The sequence below is a fragment of the Gouania willdenowi genome, chromosome 15 (genome assembly GCF_900634775.1).
Source record: "Gouania willdenowi chromosome 15, fGouWil2.1, whole genome shotgun sequence".
Lineage (NCBI taxonomy): Eukaryota > Metazoa > Chordata > Actinopteri > Blenniiformes > Gobiesocidae > Gouania > Gouania willdenowi.
Genome location: NC_041058.1, coordinates 25,396,800 through 25,413,994, shown reverse-complemented (window position 1 = coordinate 25,413,994; position 17,195 = coordinate 25,396,800). Strand labels below are relative to the sequence as shown.

General features: G+C 39.9%; 1 protein-coding gene across 5 annotated transcripts; it reads left to right on the top strand.

Annotated features, from left to right (window-relative positions):
• The first annotated feature begins 4,269 nt into the window (after positions 1–4,269).
• LOC114477169 (protein IWS1 homolog) lies at positions 4,270–10,196 on the top strand. 5 transcript variants are annotated; one of them, XM_028469320.1, is made up of 15 exons: positions 4,270–4,320; positions 4,413–4,478; positions 5,432–5,499; positions 6,154–6,238; positions 7,146–7,224; positions 7,285–7,342; positions 7,411–7,517; positions 7,828–7,963; positions 8,047–8,129; positions 8,201–8,330; positions 8,415–8,532; positions 8,620–8,731; positions 8,979–9,035; positions 9,213–9,318; positions 10,001–10,196. In XM_028469320.1, exons 2-15 carry the CDS (start codon positions 4,439–4,441, stop codon positions 10,115–10,117), a joined length of 1,296 nt encoding a protein of 431 aa, XP_028325121.1. In that variant the 5' UTR covers positions 4,270–4,320; positions 4,413–4,438; the 3' UTR covers positions 10,118–10,196. The 5 variants fall into 5 exon arrangements, with proteins under 5 accessions (XP_028325121.1, XP_028325124.1, XP_028325123.1 ...); XM_028469323.1 differs by having other exon boundaries at positions 4,304–4,320; positions 5,432–5,440; positions 6,179–6,238; XM_028469322.1 differs by having other exon boundaries at positions 4,307–4,478; positions 5,432–5,440; positions 6,179–6,238.
• The last annotated feature ends 6,999 nt before the right edge of the window (positions 10,197–17,195 follow it).

Here is a 17,195-nt window from a genome sequence, read left to right as displayed (position 1 = left end):
ACCGCTATCCCCCAAAGAGCGCTTTCCCTTTTTCTGCACATTAAACCAGGACTTCTTGTTTGAAAAGTAATTGCCTATGTACTCATAGCAACTATTGGGACATTTTTTTTTTTTTTTTTTTTTTCCTCAGGAAAAATTTGGTACCCCCCCCTGCTGTCGAGTGGCTTTGGGCCGGCCAGACAGTCCGACGCGGTTAAGGGGGAGGCGCGCAAAATGAAAACAATGAATGTTGAACTAGGCTGTCTGTCGCAAGCAGCTTCAAAAGGGTAAGGTACAGATTGTTTACGAGGGTATCGGTCAAAAAAATGTCAAAATTTAAACTTGTTGAGGCTGCAGTCCTCAATCTCTGTCTCAATTTTCCTGAAATTGAGTAAAAACAAAAGAGAAAAAGAAGAATCGTTCAGAAATAACAAAGGAGAAAAACGTGTGAGCTCAAAAAAATCATGGCCAATAAAAATTAAAACTTCAGCTCCAAAAGCTGAGGCAACAGAGGGCTCTGTCTTCAGCGGATGTAACCATATCTTGCATTGTGGGGGGCCTCCCCTCAATCAAGAAAATAAATGAAAGAAAAGCAAACAAAAACAACCTTATCAGTAACACTATTTTCTTCCCCTTTGTTTGTTGTTTTCTCATAAAGGCCAAAGCAGTGTAAATAAATGAGCAAAGATAAATGATGGGCACACTTGATCTCATGTGGCAAACAGAAGGGTTCTGTGTGAAGTTCTGGTGGTCCTGTGTTTCTCATAGTTGTGAATGTGGGTGTGTGACTGTATGTCTGGTCTGTCTGCGTGTGAGAGAATAAATGAAAACAAAATAATCTAGTGCACAGTCAGAAGATAGAGGGGTTAGTATTGTGCGAAGGAGAAGCTTGTTGGCTATTTGCTAGTTGTCCCCCTCCATGCCAAAGTTCAAGGCTAAAGTGATTTAGCACTACCACCAAAGGCTGTGGTGGACTTCTTGTTGCTTGGTATCCTTGTGGCTTTTGAAACAGTGTCTTTTTGGTGAAGATTTCCAGCAGACGTGTGACCAGTCTGCAGTTGCTGCCCATCATTCAGGCAGTAGTCGTGGCGTTTAACTCGCAACTCATTGGTGGGGGGAGTGTCCACTCCGACGCCCACAGGTTCTCAGTCTTTGATGATGGGGCATTGGCATGCGGCCCATTCATAGACGATGAAGAGTTGACTTGGGACTGAGCGAGTTATTTCAGCATTGCTTTGCTGAATGGGAGTTGAGTCCTTGAGTCCTGAAAGGTCACACACCTTTGATTGTCCATTTCCTTCTGATGCTTGGTCCTTTGAATGATGTTGACATCCCATTAGCGTAAGAGTTGAAGGTGATTTCATTCTTTCATTGAAGATGTCGTTTCTTCAGGGGGCAACCACAAAGCCAACAGAAACTAACAATTTAAATAATAAAAAATGATAATGATGGTAACAGTAATATTAAAATAAAATAAAATGAAATACTGTATTCATCTGTGTGTGTGTGTTTGAGTGTGTGTTGCCCATCAAACATGAAATCAAAATAAAATAAAAAATAAAAATAAAAATAGTGTCTGTGTGTAATGGCACTATTCTATCGGCAGGGGAGAAGTGAGAAATCACAATGTTGTGTCACAAGTGTGTAGTGCACTAAACTGGCCAGTGAGGGGCGCCACCTCTCTCTCTTGGGATGGGTGTGGCTGTGCGTGTGCGTGCGCCCGTGCGCGTGCCTGTGTGTGTGTGCTCTCTCTCTCTCTCCCTTTCTCTCTCTCTGTACGTGTGTGTGTGTGTGTGTGTGTGTGTGTGTGTGTGTGTGTGTGTGTGTGTGTGTGTGTGTGTTCACACGTCCAAAAAAAAGAAAAACACAGCAGCGACGTGTGTGTGTTTGGCTCTCTGTCTTTCTCTCCCTTTCTCAAAAGCTGACACTCGTCCAAATGAAAGCATTAAAGCCAAGCCAAAGGGAGAAATCTGATTCCACGTTTAAACAAAATAAAAACAAAGATAATAAAAAAAAAAAAGTAAAACTCGCCTGAAAGCATGATCTGAGTTCACATCATACCAAGATTGTATATGCGTATGCATATATTATTTGTTTATTGGGTTGTTCATCTGTTTGATTCACAGAAACACAATTTAGGTTAGATTCGGGGTTTTAATCTATTTTGCTTTCGGTACAGAGGTGAACTCAGATCATGGCACCGCTGGGATGTTTTGGAAACTTTGGTTGCCCGTCTATCTATGGTCAGGACCTCACAGGCTGTCTGTGGGTGTCCGAACAAAACCAAAGTAAATAATGACCAGCCGTATTTTATGCCTAAACAAAATATCCGAGCCCGAAGAAAACCAGAGAGAACCTACAGCATTAAAAAGCACAGAACCTCAACCATTTGAGCCTTTCTCATGGCTATTCACTGCGTCAAAACACAGAACAGCTGAGGATCAAAATCAAAGCTCAAAGCTGAAAATCAATACAATGCTTGACTGGTTCCAAAAAAAATCAACACAGAGCGAATATATATATATGTAAATGAAAATTTATACATATATGTTTATAAAGGCAGCTTTACCTTAGTCCGAATTGGTGTTTGAGGTTCAACCGATGGTTCGTGCTCCAGTCTCTGTCCGAGGGCGGACCACCGCGGGCCAGCCCCGGGGCTTCAAATGTGTCGACCCAGTGCTGGTCCACGATCGACGCCCCACAGAGCAGAAGATGGATTCAGTTCGTCGACGCCAATTGTTACGGCAGAATTTACGGTTGACCTCATTTAGTGACATGATTCATTGCTCTGGTTGAATGATGGAATCCAGGAGAAGCATTGATGATTTTATATAAAAAGTTTATTCTATTGCTAAGTAAAAAGGTACAAGATGGAACAAAGTGAAACAAAATTAGCGTCCGTCCAGGCGGACGTCCGAAGGAAGTGCCGCGCCCCGCTCCAACAGTTTCAAAGCTTAAGCTTTTTATACAGATAAGAAAAGGTCCCAACAGTGAGAGACAAAAGGGAGGGAGTCAGATGCCCATAGTGGAAATGTTGGAGGATGATGAAGATGTTATGAGAAGGTTTGGCTCCAGTCTTTATCTGTCTTGATAAGTGTGTGCGTCAGTGTATGTCTGCATGTGAGCAGAGATTCTGGCCTTGGCAGAGACTGTGCTGCACTGAGAATAATACGATCTGTACTGTTTAATCATGATTCAGCTGTTCAAAAGTGTAAAGATTAATGGAGTCGTCATGTATTAAAACATGACAAATTGTACACATGAACATACATTTGAGGATATGATGATGAATATAAAAATGACCATAACAATCGTAAATGAAATCGAAATCACAATATCTGTCAGAAAAATTGCATTTTTTTTTTTTGGTCAAAATGGTGCTGCCCTAGTGTGTAATCATACAGCTTGTCTTTGGTTGTACATGTTGTACACATGTTTAGGAGGAATGAAATGTGTGCCTTTATGATCTTTTTTATTTCAGATGAAGCAGAGGTTGAATGCTGTAGCTTCCAGTGGGAGAAGTGCTCTCACAGCTGTGTGATACACATGGATCAAAGCTTCCTCTCAGCCTGTTGTTCATTTTAATAAATCACTTTCTCATCTGCCTTGTTTCACTTTATTTGGGTCTAACATTGTTGAAATGATTGGTTTCTCACATTTGACACTACACAGATATGGAGATAAGTGTGAATGAAATGCTTCAAGTAGAGAAAATAAAACATGACGGCATCAATGAAATGAATGTTTTTTTTATCTTAACGTCACATCTTTATGGAGGTCAAACATTGTTTATAAGTACACAGTTGACTTATATTATAAGGATCCAAAAGGACAGGTTTTATGTTATTTGGAGTAAATGGATCACATTTATTACCCCATCAGAGCAGATTTTGTTTAACCTCGCCCCACGTGCACCCCACCCCTTCAGCACACTCTCCTTGTTCTTTTGTAAATAGTTATTGTGATAAGGGAAGAATTGTATAGCTCTGAACACACACACACACACAGTGAAGTGTTTGTGTGCTCAGCCCACTTATTCCTCTCATCAGGGAAATACAAACACATTCAGGATCACAAACAGTTTTTATTTCTAATTATAATAAATATTATTTAAATATTATTGTTTTCTGAAGTTTGAACTTGTTTTTTTTTTTGATTAAAATCATAAATTATATTTTATAACTTCTTTAGGACCTTGTTTTAATATTTTGGAAACGCTTTAGAGAAATACAGTTTTGTTTTTTGTTTTTTTCTCGTTCTTTCAAAAAATCGAATAAAACTTGAATTTCCGTCCTACTTTACGCATGCGCAGTGATTGGTTTGCTCTTAACTTTGGAAGCAGTGAGTTCATCTCTTTGCTTCCTTCTGCGCTGTTTTGGAGATTATTTCACAGTCTGTTCACTATAAGCGGACATATTTTAACCTCTGCTCAGAACCGAAACCGACACCGAAGTGAAAGATGGACGGAGAGAAGAACTTTATCTCTGGAGGACGCTCGGGTACCTAACTTTGTCTCCTCCTTACAGGTGTTACACCACATTCTGTGACCATTGGGGGCGCTGTTGCCACTGGGCTGCTTGAACTCGCTCACACAGACCAGAGAAATAGAAATAGAATTTGGTGTAACACCATCAGCTAACTAACAACCCAAACCAACCATTAACTACCTAAAGTTTAACAGTGAATACACGGAATCATGTCAATAAAGTCCTGTTAGCATCATGCTAACAGGATGCTGTTAAATCACTTTACTATTTTGTCAACACAAAATCAAAATAATGATTATGAAAATGTTCAAATACAATCAATCTTCGGTTTGTGTGATATTTTGATATTTATTGTTGGTTTATATTGTTCTGCAAAAGTGTCAAATCATATAAATTCTACTCTATTTGTCACCAGTTAATTTGGATACAATTTGTACCGTTACACTGTTCAGTAATATTAAATAATATTATTAATAATTGTGTTTATAATGCATATCATTAAGGGAATCTCAAAGTCACTTTTATTATTATATTATTATTATTATTATTATGAGAGGTGTTTGATATTCACTTTTTGCCAATTTTTGATATTCTAAAGTTTTCCAACACTTGATATTCAATAATAAATAATTAACTGATTTAACTTAAGTGATTTATAAAGTGCCATATTTATTTTATTATTTTTAACATGTTTTTTTTTTTAATATCAGTGAACAAATTGTACTGATGTAAATCTACATTACCATTTCAGTTCAATTAAACTTTATTATTATAGCGTTGAATACAACTCTCATAGCACTTCATCACCAAATATAAAGTTAATGAACTCACCATCAACATGAGACAACTAACCAATAGTTCAGTTAATCTACCACCAATGAGCTGCTCTTCTTCTCTTGTTTTGTGTCCACTGTAGATGTAGTTCACATGTTAATGCTAACGTTAACGTGTGCTTCGTTCTGCAGATGACGACGGTGGGACTCCAGTGCAGGACGAACATCCTGCGTCTGACAGCGCTGGGCGTCAGTCAGAGGTCAGAGACACACTTCCTTAGCCACAATTTACTTAGCAACAGACTGACTGACAGTAAACAATAACAATAATAACCCACTGCTGTCAGAACAAAAATGGATGTATAAGTGGCATCGGTGTATAAGTCACACCTTCATTTCTAAATGAGAAAAGTTCCCAATTATAGTCTCAGTTTATTTGTTTCAGTCTAAAAATAAATCTCAATTTAAAAACATAAAACAAGACTGAAACAGACGGAAGCAAAAATGCTTATATGCCCAACATAAATCATAACATTCAAGTTATTGTTCTCAAATAATACACAAAAAAATGCAAGCATACAACAAAGAACATTTGAGTTTCCTTTTTCAAAGAATGCAAAAAACTAATATATATATATATATATATATACTTTTTTATATACAAAATTTAACAAAGAATACTTCATACTCTTACACACATATGTCTACTACTTTACATATCTTTTCTAACGAATATTGAATATTAATATTTTAAGTAGTGTGTCACGCATTTTTTTTTCTTTCTCAACATCATTCCATAATTTAACCCTAGAACAGACGGACATCTTTGTTTTAGTTCTAATCTTGCCTTTGGTAAAATCAACATAAAGTCCTGACTTCTACTCTGAACGTTATGGTAACGTCTGTTTCCACAGGATCAACGTGTGTGTGTGTCTGCAGCGAAGAGGAAGAAGTTCCTGTCTGACAGCGAGGATGAGGAGGAGGATGAAGAAAAGCCTGGTGAGACATCACACGTTTGTACCAATCAGACGTTACACACATATATACTGTATATATAAACACACACAAACACACATATACACACACATATACTGTATATATAAACACACACACACACATATATACACACACACACTTAGTTGTGATATCCCCTTTTTTGCATGAAAGTTTAAAATTGGCATATATTAATGCAGTATGATCAAGAATGTTTTAATGTAGACATATAGAATCATCATACTGGTGTGATTTTGTGCATCAAAGTGTTAATTCAAGGGTAATGCAAAATATCGAGATATATATCGTGTATCGTGACATGGCCTAAAAATATCGCGGTATTTATAAAAGGCCATATCGCCCAGCCCTACTTTGGGTCAGAACTCCATTTGGGGTCATGAGACACTGGCAGGGGGTCACCACCCTTCAAGGGACTAAAAATATTTTATAAACAATTTGAGTCAATTTTTGCTTATTTTTATCCTTTTTCTGCAACTACACCAAACTTGCCATATTTTCACCTATATTCATCACTTTTTCTAACCATATTTTTGCTCCTTTTAATGCATTTTTACTAAATTACTCCCATTTCTGCCACAAATTTTAATGGCGTTTTCTGCACTTTTTTGACTTTCAAGACATTTTTATTACTTATAAACCCTTTCCACCACTTTTCCCAGTTAATGTTGCATATGTTGAGCCATTGTTGTCACTTTTAACCACTTTTCACTACATTTTATGTTTATTTTTAACATATTTTAATGCCTTTTTTTTAAGCTAGTTTAAACCAAATTTCCTTACATTTTATACTATTAACCAATTTCTGTGGTTTTTAAAATCCAATTTAAACAAGTCATCAGTTATAATGGTGACCAGTTGGAGTTACACTCCTGATGTTGTCGTCTCTCCTCAGTCGTGAAGAAGAGTCGAGTGATGTCGGATGACGACAACGACTCAAACGGCAGCAACAGCAAGTCTGGATACGAGGATGAGTGAGTAACACAGAGAGGTCACATGACCACCAGCAGAGTTCTGACCGTGTGTGTGTGTAGACAATTGATCGCAGACATCTTTGGAGCGTCTGAAGACGAGGATGAGGAAGACTTCATGGTAAAGACTGATAGCCTATAGATCTAGTGAACATAGATGTGTAGTTTTCACTTAGAACGTGTCTACAGGGCTTTGACAAGGAGCACCTGGAAGGAGACAAACAGACGAAGGAGAAGACGGCGCCACAGGAAGAAGAGTCAGACTCAGGCAAGGGCGTCGACCACAGCGGGCAGCAGTAAGTTCACATGTGACACTTTGGACCAATTACAGACCAATCACCTCATTGGTTGAACACAGTGTTGACACCTGAGCATGAGCCACGCCCCCTTACTGACACACATCCAATCAGTAGTGACTCGTTAGCATTAGCTATCAGAGTAACTGCAGTGATTGAAAGCAACATGTTTTTGATCATGTTAGCTGGTGACTGTGTTAGCTGGTGTGGCTGAGAAGACAGTCATCAGTTAACATGGACACTGGTTTCACCAAAACACCAGTAAAGTAACTGTGTGTGTGTGTGTGTGTGTGTGTGTGCATGGTACCAGCTTCATCTCAGACTTTGACATCATGCTAGCTCGTAGGAAAGCGATGAAAAGTCGTCGTCGTGTTGGAGGAATCTCAATCAGCGACGCAGACGACGTGGTCAGTGCCATGATCGCCAAGATGACCGAGGCCGCAGAGGTCCGTCCATCCCTTCACAATAAAGCTCCCTGCTTCAAAGTAAAAGTAAAAGCATTAAAGAGTTGGGTGTGTTTGTGTAACAGGAGGATCGAACTCTGAACATTCAGAACAAACTTGCTACGAAGAAGTTGTTACTGCTGCCTCAGGTGGTGAAGCACCTGAAGAAGTAAGAACACACACACACACACACACACACACCTACCTCACCTTGCTGTGCTGTGTTTATTTTTCCCTCAGACAGGACTTGAAGGAGACGTTCCTAGACTGTGGGGTGATGTCAGCCATTAAGGAGTGGATCAGTCCTCTACCTGATAAGTCTCTGCCTATTCTGAACATCAGAGAGGAGATGCTGAAGATCCTACAGCAGGTCTCACTCATCTATCTGATGCTCCATCTGATCCCTGTGCCTCTCTGTGACCTTTAACCTTTAACCCCTCCTCTCTGTGTTTAGCTTACCAGCGTTAGCCAGCAGACCCTAAAGCACAGCAGCATCGGCAGAGCCGTCATGTTTCTCTACAAACATCCCAAAGAGACCAGATCCAACAAAGAGCTGGCCCTCAAACTCATCCGTAAGCCCCGCCCACGCTCATACCTGTGTACGGTGTACGGCTTCAGCTGGTCATCGTTACAGATGATGGTTCCTTCCTTCCTTTCAGACGAGTGGTCGCGGCCCATCTTCGGTGTGACTTCCAACATCAGAGAGCTGACGAGGGAGGAGCGACAGCAGAGAGACCTGGACCAGCATATGCCTCAGAGACGCTGCCTCAGGTACGACCACAACCACATCCAACATGTTGGATCACAGCGGGACATCCAACCAGTGACCAGCAGGGGGCAGCACACACTACTGATCCTCTCCATCATTTCCTCCTTTATCATCGTGTTGATGTTCTCTGTACTTCCCGTTTCATTTCCTGTTCCACCTCTGACTTCCTGTGTGCGTCTGAATATTCCCTCCTATCTCCTTTCCTATCCACTTTTCCTTAACCTCATGGATGTGTGTGTGTCTGTGCAGCTCTGGTGGTCAGACTCCTCGCAGAGATTTTGAGAAGCAGTTAACTGGAGAGGAGAAGTAAGTAAAAATGTGTTTACTTTCTTCTTCTTGTTGTCAGTCAAATAATATCATGGTTACGTACTCATTCACAACATTCAGCAGAAATCAAAGCTTTTGTTTCCTGTTAGTGGTTGATCAATGGTTGATTCTGTTTCACTTCCTGTGTGTGTAACGTCACACCTTCTCCTCCTGCAGAGCCCTGAGCCCCGGTTACCCTGACGTCTGCAACCGTGCTCGCGTCCCCATGCCGAGCAACAAAGTCTACGTGGTGCGACCCAAGTGGAACGTGCAGTCTAACAGGGTGAGTAGCCCCGCCTCCTCCTCCCTGATCTTAGCTCACTGACCAATGAGAGAACAGGAAGCAGCTGTAAACACACCTGCTGCCACCTGGTGGACATCTGCTATCACTATAGATAGAAAAACTTGACTTTATTTATTTCATTTTTTTAAACTTGTGAGAACAAGTAAATGGTAACTAACTGTAATTCAAGCACCAATATCCAAAACTAGTGGCATGTTTATCAAAGTGTCAAATTACATTTTTATTTAAATTTTAACTTTTGCTTCTACAACAGATTCTGATTCTGTGAAGTTGTTAATTTCTTTAATAAAATTTAACCACATACATGTTTCAAAGTGTTTAGTATGTTTCATGAAAATGAAGCTGAAAAGCAATGAGGAGTGACGTAGTGTAACAAGGTCTGATGATGCGTTCACTGACACCTAGTGACCAGCGTTTACGTGCTATGCTAATGTTAGCGACAAAAAAAATAAATTGTTAAACTTGACTAAAAAAATTGATTTTGGACATTTTTTGGATCAAAACCAAATTTTGCAGTGAAATATCACGATAAATTGCCAAATCAATTATTTCTTACACCATTACAGGACACACAAAACGTGCACACACACGACTGAGTGTGCACGGCACGCACAAATGTTTTGACCCCAGAAAAATGAGCCTTTTTTGTTTTGTTTTCCAGGTTCCGAAGAATGGAATGGTGCGCTTGGACAAACAAGTGCGTCGCCTAGCAACCATCCGACGTCAGGCTATGACGTGCCACTCAGTTAAAGTCAGCATCAACGGAAACCGGCTCTGAGACCCTCCACATACTTTCTTTTATTTTCAGGACTTTTATTCTGTAGTTTCATTTCCTTTCATGAATAAAGTCTTCAGATCCCCTCAGACTGCATTTAAATAGGCTTTTATTTCCTGCTTTATAAAGCACCACCATAAAATGACACTATTTTTGCTAAATAATTTGTCTGTGCAATACCTCTGTGAACTGCAACTGTTTAAGTTGATGTGTGTTCATTACTGCAATTTTAGTATTGTAATATTATTTAATATTTAAATTAAAAAGAATATGTGATGAGGCACTTTAAATGCATAATTCTTTTGTAGCAAAGTTACAGTTTGCACTTAAGTCTTCAAGCTGCAGCTATTTAAGTTCAGTTATTGTTTTGTTTGTTTTTTTTTTAATTTAGGCTAAGCTTTATATATTTATCATGTTGTTTTTTTGTGCAATGCCTTATTCTAATAATATTAATAATTTGTTTATTGAACATGTTACTGTTAAATTGGAGTTTTTTAAACTTTTTTTTGTTATTTTATGTGTATGTGAAACCCTTTTTTCAAAATAAAATGTCAAAAATGTAATTTTGCTCATTTATTTCTTACGTAAAGCGTCTTTGTGGGTATATTGCAGACCACTATGGAAGTGTTATAAATTATTCTGGTAATAATATTAAATATAGTGTAAATATCAATTACATCAATCCACCTGCGGGCGCACAGCCGAGATCCATCGTGGTCAGATTCCACAGTTTTAAAGTGAAGAAACAGGTGATTAAACCGGTGTGGCAAAAGAAAGGCTTCACCTGGGAAAACTGTAAGATAACCCTGGATCAGGATTACGCTTCTGAGGTCCTGCTGCGGAGGAAGGAATACGCAGAGGTACGGAGGATTGTAAAGGAGAACGGCATAAGATTCCAAACCCTGTTTCTATGAGGCTGAGGGTCTTTAGGACGGAGGGACATTATGTACAACATGCAGGCAAAGAGGAGTCTTTTCAACAAAAGATTACTCTTTAACATAATTAACTCCACCATAGACCCAGAGGGTAAATATATTATTATCAAAGTGGTAATCTATAATAAATGTTTCACAATTCTTAACCTCTATGCCCCCAATAATGACGACCCTGAATTCTTCCACAGTCTTTTCGGAGTTATCGGACCGATCTGCAGACTCATCATTAATCATCGGAGGTGACTTCAATCTGGCACTCAACATATCATTAGACAGATCCAGTAAGTGCCCAAATACAAAACCGTCTCGATCTGCTAAAGTATTAATGAATTACATGGATGATCTTGGAATAGGAGACGTATGGCGACTGAACAACCCAACTAAAAAAGAACACACCTTCTTCTCCCCTGTGCATAAATCCTCCCGAATTGACTTCTTTCTCTCAAATAATTTCATCGCACATAAGATTTCTTCTAACATACATCCTATAATCATTAGCGATCATGCCCCGATATCCCTCACCCTGAAGTGTGACTCTAATCAGAAATTATCCTCTCTGTGGCGCTTTAATACTTCATTACTTAATGACAGTGAATTTGGTAAAATGATAAGAAAAGAATGGGAGGACCTTCTATTAACAAACGATTCTCTGGAAGTGTCACCGTCCTTACTATGGGAAACCGGCAAGGCTGTCATCATAGGAAAGATTATATCATACTCTTCTGACAAGAAAAAACAGGAACAGATAGCAGAAAAAACGATTGAAGAAAAAATTAAGAAACTTACAGAAGAATACGCAGCTAACCCGTATGAACTTTTATGGAAAAAACTCCAAAATACAAAACTTAATCTGGACATCATTTTATCTGAAAAAAACAGATTTTATTTTGCAGGAATTACGGTACAAAAACTTTGACAACAATAATAAATCAGGCAAATATTTAGCAAATCACCTTAAACACAACAAAGAAAACTATTTCATAGCGGCAATTTCTGATAATTCAGGTCAAACTTTAAGCTTACCTCAGGACATTAATAACATTTTTTATGATTATTATCAAAACCTATACTCATCTAACTTAAAACCCTAACCCTGAAGATATTAAAACCTTCCTCAATAACTTAAACCTACCACAGCTCACCATAGATCAGAAAACCACCTTAGACTCACCATTAACCTTACAAAAACTACAAAATGCTTCGGATGGGGCACGCTCCCCCGCCGTCTGCCCGGGCACTGGCCGCGGTTCAGCGAGGCGCTGCGCCATTTTGGGCGGGTGGGGCTGGTGGCTGGGGCCCGCTGTCCTCCGGGCTTTGCTGGCGTCGGGGGTGTCTTGTGTCGGCGCGTGGGTGACTGGGGGGGGGCTGTGCTGGCGTCGGGGGTGTCTCGTGTGGGTGATTGGGGGGGGGCTCTGCTGGAGACATTGGTGTGGGGTTGCGGTGCCTGGCTGGGGGTGCTTGGGTTCGCCTGCCTATCGGTCCGTGGCTGGCGGTGGTGTTGGGTGGAGCCCGGCTCTGGTGGGCGTGGAAGGGTGTTGCTGGGGGCTCTCTTTGCGGGGTCTCTCCGGGCTGTGCCGGCCTGGTGGGGCGTGGGGGTGCCCCTTCCCTACGGGTGGGGCTTGGTGCTTGTCACATCTCCTGGTTGCCTTGGGGGCGCGCCTCACGGCGTGTGGGTCCGGGGCGGCCTGCCAAGCCGGTGTGGGGGGTGGGCGCACTAAAACTCATACTGGGCTTAATTTTAGACAAGTTAATCCAAAAATACCTTGAGCCTCTCCTCCCTGCTCCCTTTCCCCTCTCCCTCCCCCTCCACCAAGGTGTAACACGGCTCTCCCTTTTTATATCCAACCTATAATAAAAGGTTTCTTGCCCTTCCTTAGGGAGGGCTGGTGATGGTCACAATTAACAAATAACAAAACATGCATTGCAGACAAGTAGAAAAAAAAAAAGAATCTAAAGTGATGTGTAGACATGGACACACTCTCTGAGAACAAGTTTAATCTCAACTGTGTATTTTAATGTTTGCAACACACCTACTTCCGCAAGCTTTGTCCGCAAACGCCTCGCAACCCACTCCCATCCCAGCTCCTCCTCTTCTGTCTAATTAAACAGTGTCTTCTGTTGGCATCTAAACATCTGTGCTTCTGTTCCAGGGGGTCCTGCTGACCATGCTCTCTACTTATGCCTCTCCGTATAGCTCATGGAAAAGCCAATGGGAGCTCCCTTCGCTTCAGGCTTCTTTTTTTTGTTGAGTTAATTATGTTTCAGTTGCTTTTTACAACACACAATATTTTCTGTAGATTTCTTATGTTTAAAGTGCTTCCATACAATATCAAATGTGTGTCTTATGTCTATATCTGTATACAGTAAAGAAAAAAAGTATTTGAACACCCTGCTATTTTGCAAGTTCTCCCACTTAAAAATCATGGAGGGGTCTGGAATTTTCATGGAAGCTGCATGTCCACTGTATGAGAGATAACCTAAAAAGAAAAATCCAGAAATCACAATCTATGATTTTTTAACAATTTATTCGTGTGATACAGCTGGAAATAAGTATTTGAACACCTGTCTATCAGCTAGAATTCTGACCCTCAAAGACCTGTTAGTCTGCCTTTAAAAGTCCTCCTCCACTCCACTGTATTATCCTGAATCAGATGCACCTGTGTGAGGTCATTAGCTGCATAAAGACACCTGTCCACCCCATACAATCAGTAAGACCCAAACAGTCAGCATGGCTAAGAGCAAAGAGCTGTCCAAAGACACCAGAGACAAAATTGTACAACTCCACAAGGCTGGAAAGGGCTATGGAGAAATTGCAAAGCAGCTTGGTGAAAAAAGGTCCACTGTTGGAGCAATCATTAGAAAATGGAAAAAGCTAAACATGATGGACAATCTCAATCGGAGTGGAGCCCCATGCAAGATATCACCTCGTGGGGTCTCAATGATGCTAAGAAAGGTGAGGAATCAGCCCAGGACTACACGGCAGGACATGGTCAATGACCTGAAAAGAGCTGGGACCACTGTTTCCATGGTCACTGTTGGTAATACACTAAGATGTCATGGTTTGAAATCATGCATGGCACGGAAGGTTCCCCTGCTTAAACCAGCACATGTTAAGGCCCGTCTTCAGTTTGCCAATGACCATTTGGATGATCCAGAGGAGTCATGGGAGAAAGTTGTGTGGTCAGATGAGACCAAGATTGACCTTTTTGGTCATAATTCCACTATGTGTGTTTGGAGGAAGAAGAATGATGCGTACCATCCCAAGAACACCATCCCTACTGTGAAGCATGGGGGTGGTAGCATCATGCTTTGGGGGTGTTTTTCTGCTCATGGGACAGGACGACTGTACTGTATTAAGGAGAGGATGACTGCAGCCATGTATTGTGAGATATTGGCCAAAAACCTCCTTCCCTCAGTCAGATCATTGAAGATGAGTCGTGGCTGGATCTTCCAACATGACAATGACCCAAAGCACACAGCCAGGAAAACCAAGGAGTGGCTTCGTAAGAAGCATATCAAGGTTCTGGAGTGGCCTAGCCAGTCTCCAGACCTAAATCCAATTGAAAATCTTTGGAGGGAGCTGAAAGTCTGTGTTACTCAGCGACAGCCCAGAAAGCTGACTGATCTAGAGAAGATCTGTGTGGAGGAGTGGGCCAAAATCCCTCCTGCAGTCTGTGCAAACCTGGTGAAGAACTACAGGAAACGTTTGACCTCTGTAATTGCAAACAAAGGCTACTCTACCAAATATTAACGTTGGTGTTCAAATACTTATTTTCAGCTGTATCACACGAATAAATTGTTAAAAAATCATAGATTGTGATTTCTGGATTTTTCTTTTTAGGTTATCTCTCATACAGTGGACATGCACCTTCCATGAAAATTCCAGACCCCTCCATGATTTCTAAGTGGGAGAACTTGCAAAATAGCAGGGTGTTCAAATACTTATTTTCTTCACTGTATATTATTTATATGTATATGTATAATAAAATAATATTTAAACTGAGTGGGAATCAAGCTTGCTTTCAGACTTAGACACACACATCACATACACAATATCTGTAGATTCAAACTTAAACAACATACACTGAATGACTTCATTGACTAAAATGTAGGAATACAAATCATTGGAAAAGAGGAGACTTACAGTAAGTAGACAGTTATGTGTTGGCAGCTATGCAATGCAATAAAAAATAAAGTGTAAACAAATATGACTTTATACGTCAGATATGCCTTCAAAGATTCAAGATTCAAAGTGTTTATTATCATGTGCACAGTAAAGAAACATGTTTCCCTGCACAATGACATTTTATTTTGCTCACCACACTGGATGCTGCAAAAAACAACAAAAACCAACAAAGACCATCAGCAGCTGGACAATATGGAGTCATTTTGGTCATATTGGTGGTAGAAGGTGTTCTGATACTTTTCAGCAGAGGAGTGAAATCTGCTGAAATCTGTGTGTGTAGTGACATGTAGAGAGAATATTAGGAGGAAAATACACTGCTCAGACACAATGAAGACAAGAGTGAACAGAGGGAGCACGAGTGTTCTTTACAAGTGTGACAGAGCTATTTTTTGGAAGGCAAACATTTTAAGTTGTGTCACAATGAGATCAATCCCCAAGCTCCAGAAATGTATGTGCATCCACAACAGCTGTATGTGTAAGAGCCACTGTTAGAAGTCATCAAGCCCCCCTGAACCCACAAGACCAGCCAGGCAGGTGGCCCCCCGAGGGGGCAGAGCACTTCACTAAACATCAGCAAATTTCTGTGAGTAGGCTTTTAATGTTATAGCTGTGCATGAAATATATTTACCCATTCAAAAGAACAAATGCACAACAGTGCGTACAGCTGCAAATTAAATGAAAATAACCCAAAAACAATATGGCTAAGTTATTAAATTTAAAATGTAGAAATATTGATTAGATGAATGACATTGCTGTAGTTTGGTCACTGCATGGCAAGTTCACAGGACCTTGTGAGATTAATACAACCTTTCTTATGTTTGCTGTTGTTAAAGTTTAAATTTAAAACCTTTTTCTAAAACTAAAAACTACAATATTTTTGTTGCATAGCCTTCACACAGTGACATTATTAGGACTTCTGATCTTTAATTTAAAAGTTTTTTGTTTGTTTTTTTTCCAGCATAAACAACTGAGAAGAAATAAGAGCCTCTGAGGAAGACAGTTGGCAATCGAAACATGTCAGGAGATCTAATTTCCTGAAAAAATGAAACCTTACACATTAGGTACAAATCTGTTTAGCTACAGAAGTCTCGCAAAATGTGTCGCAAAACTCAAGCAGTGCAGATTCACACAAGTAATAAAAAAAAACATAAGAGTATATGTTGGATTACAAGTTTGCAGCTGTCATTTTATTTGTGTAAATATCTGCATATTTGTGAATATTTTTTCTGTGACTTCACAATCAGTTCAAGCTTGTGTGAAAATTTTATTTGGGTTTAAATTCTAACTTGACTGGTTGACATTTTTTCCCATCATTTGTGACATAAACTTCATTTCACATGTGTGGAATTTTTATTCAAGTAAACATTTTTACACACAAGTTTACATTTCTCACATAACATTCTACAAGCTCTGCTATTTTACAACATATCTACCTTTAGAGGTAGTTTGGAATACAGGCACATGCCATCGTACCCAGGAACAGTGCTATTTTAATCCCAGATGAAGCACTTTCCTGTAAATCTCAATAGGACATTTTTTAATCTAACTTGTTTTCAATGTTTTTTGTCTGTGATAGGATTTTGAATTTTATTTCTGATGTAGGATATCATATCTGAGATGATAAAATTTCCGTTGATATCATACTTGATCCCACAGTTTGTAGCAGACGATGCTTAAGGAAGTTCTTTCTGCTTTTTTGTTCCTCCATTGTTCGCCCTGTTTTTCTGTTACGTAACCAATGGTACATTCACACAGCAGAAGCACAAACATGGCAGCGTTGTGCGAGTGCAGGAGGCCCCACTGCACCTTGCTACCCTCATATCATCTGAAATGCTCCTGCAATGATTTGAACACAAGCTCATCCTTTCATCACGTCCTTTGTGATGTGTTTCATGGGAACTGATGCAGTGTGGTTGTTGACTTTGTTGAAATAATTAAATTATTTAAGGGGTTTTTAATA

Bases quoted from the DNA above. Each gene is read 5' to 3' on its own strand.
- LOC114477169 (XM_028469320.1), top strand. From the start codon at position 4,439: ATGGACGGAGAGAAGAACTTTATCTCTGGAGGACGCTCGG. The intron at 4,479-5,431 runs GTACCTAACTTT...TTCGTTCTGCAG, and splicing joins TATCTCTGGAGGACGCTCGG to ATGACGACGGTGGGACTCCA. The intron at 9,036-9,212 runs GTAAGTAAAAAT...CTCCTCCTGCAG, and splicing joins CAGTTAACTGGAGAGGAGAA to AGCCCTGAGCCCCGGTTACC.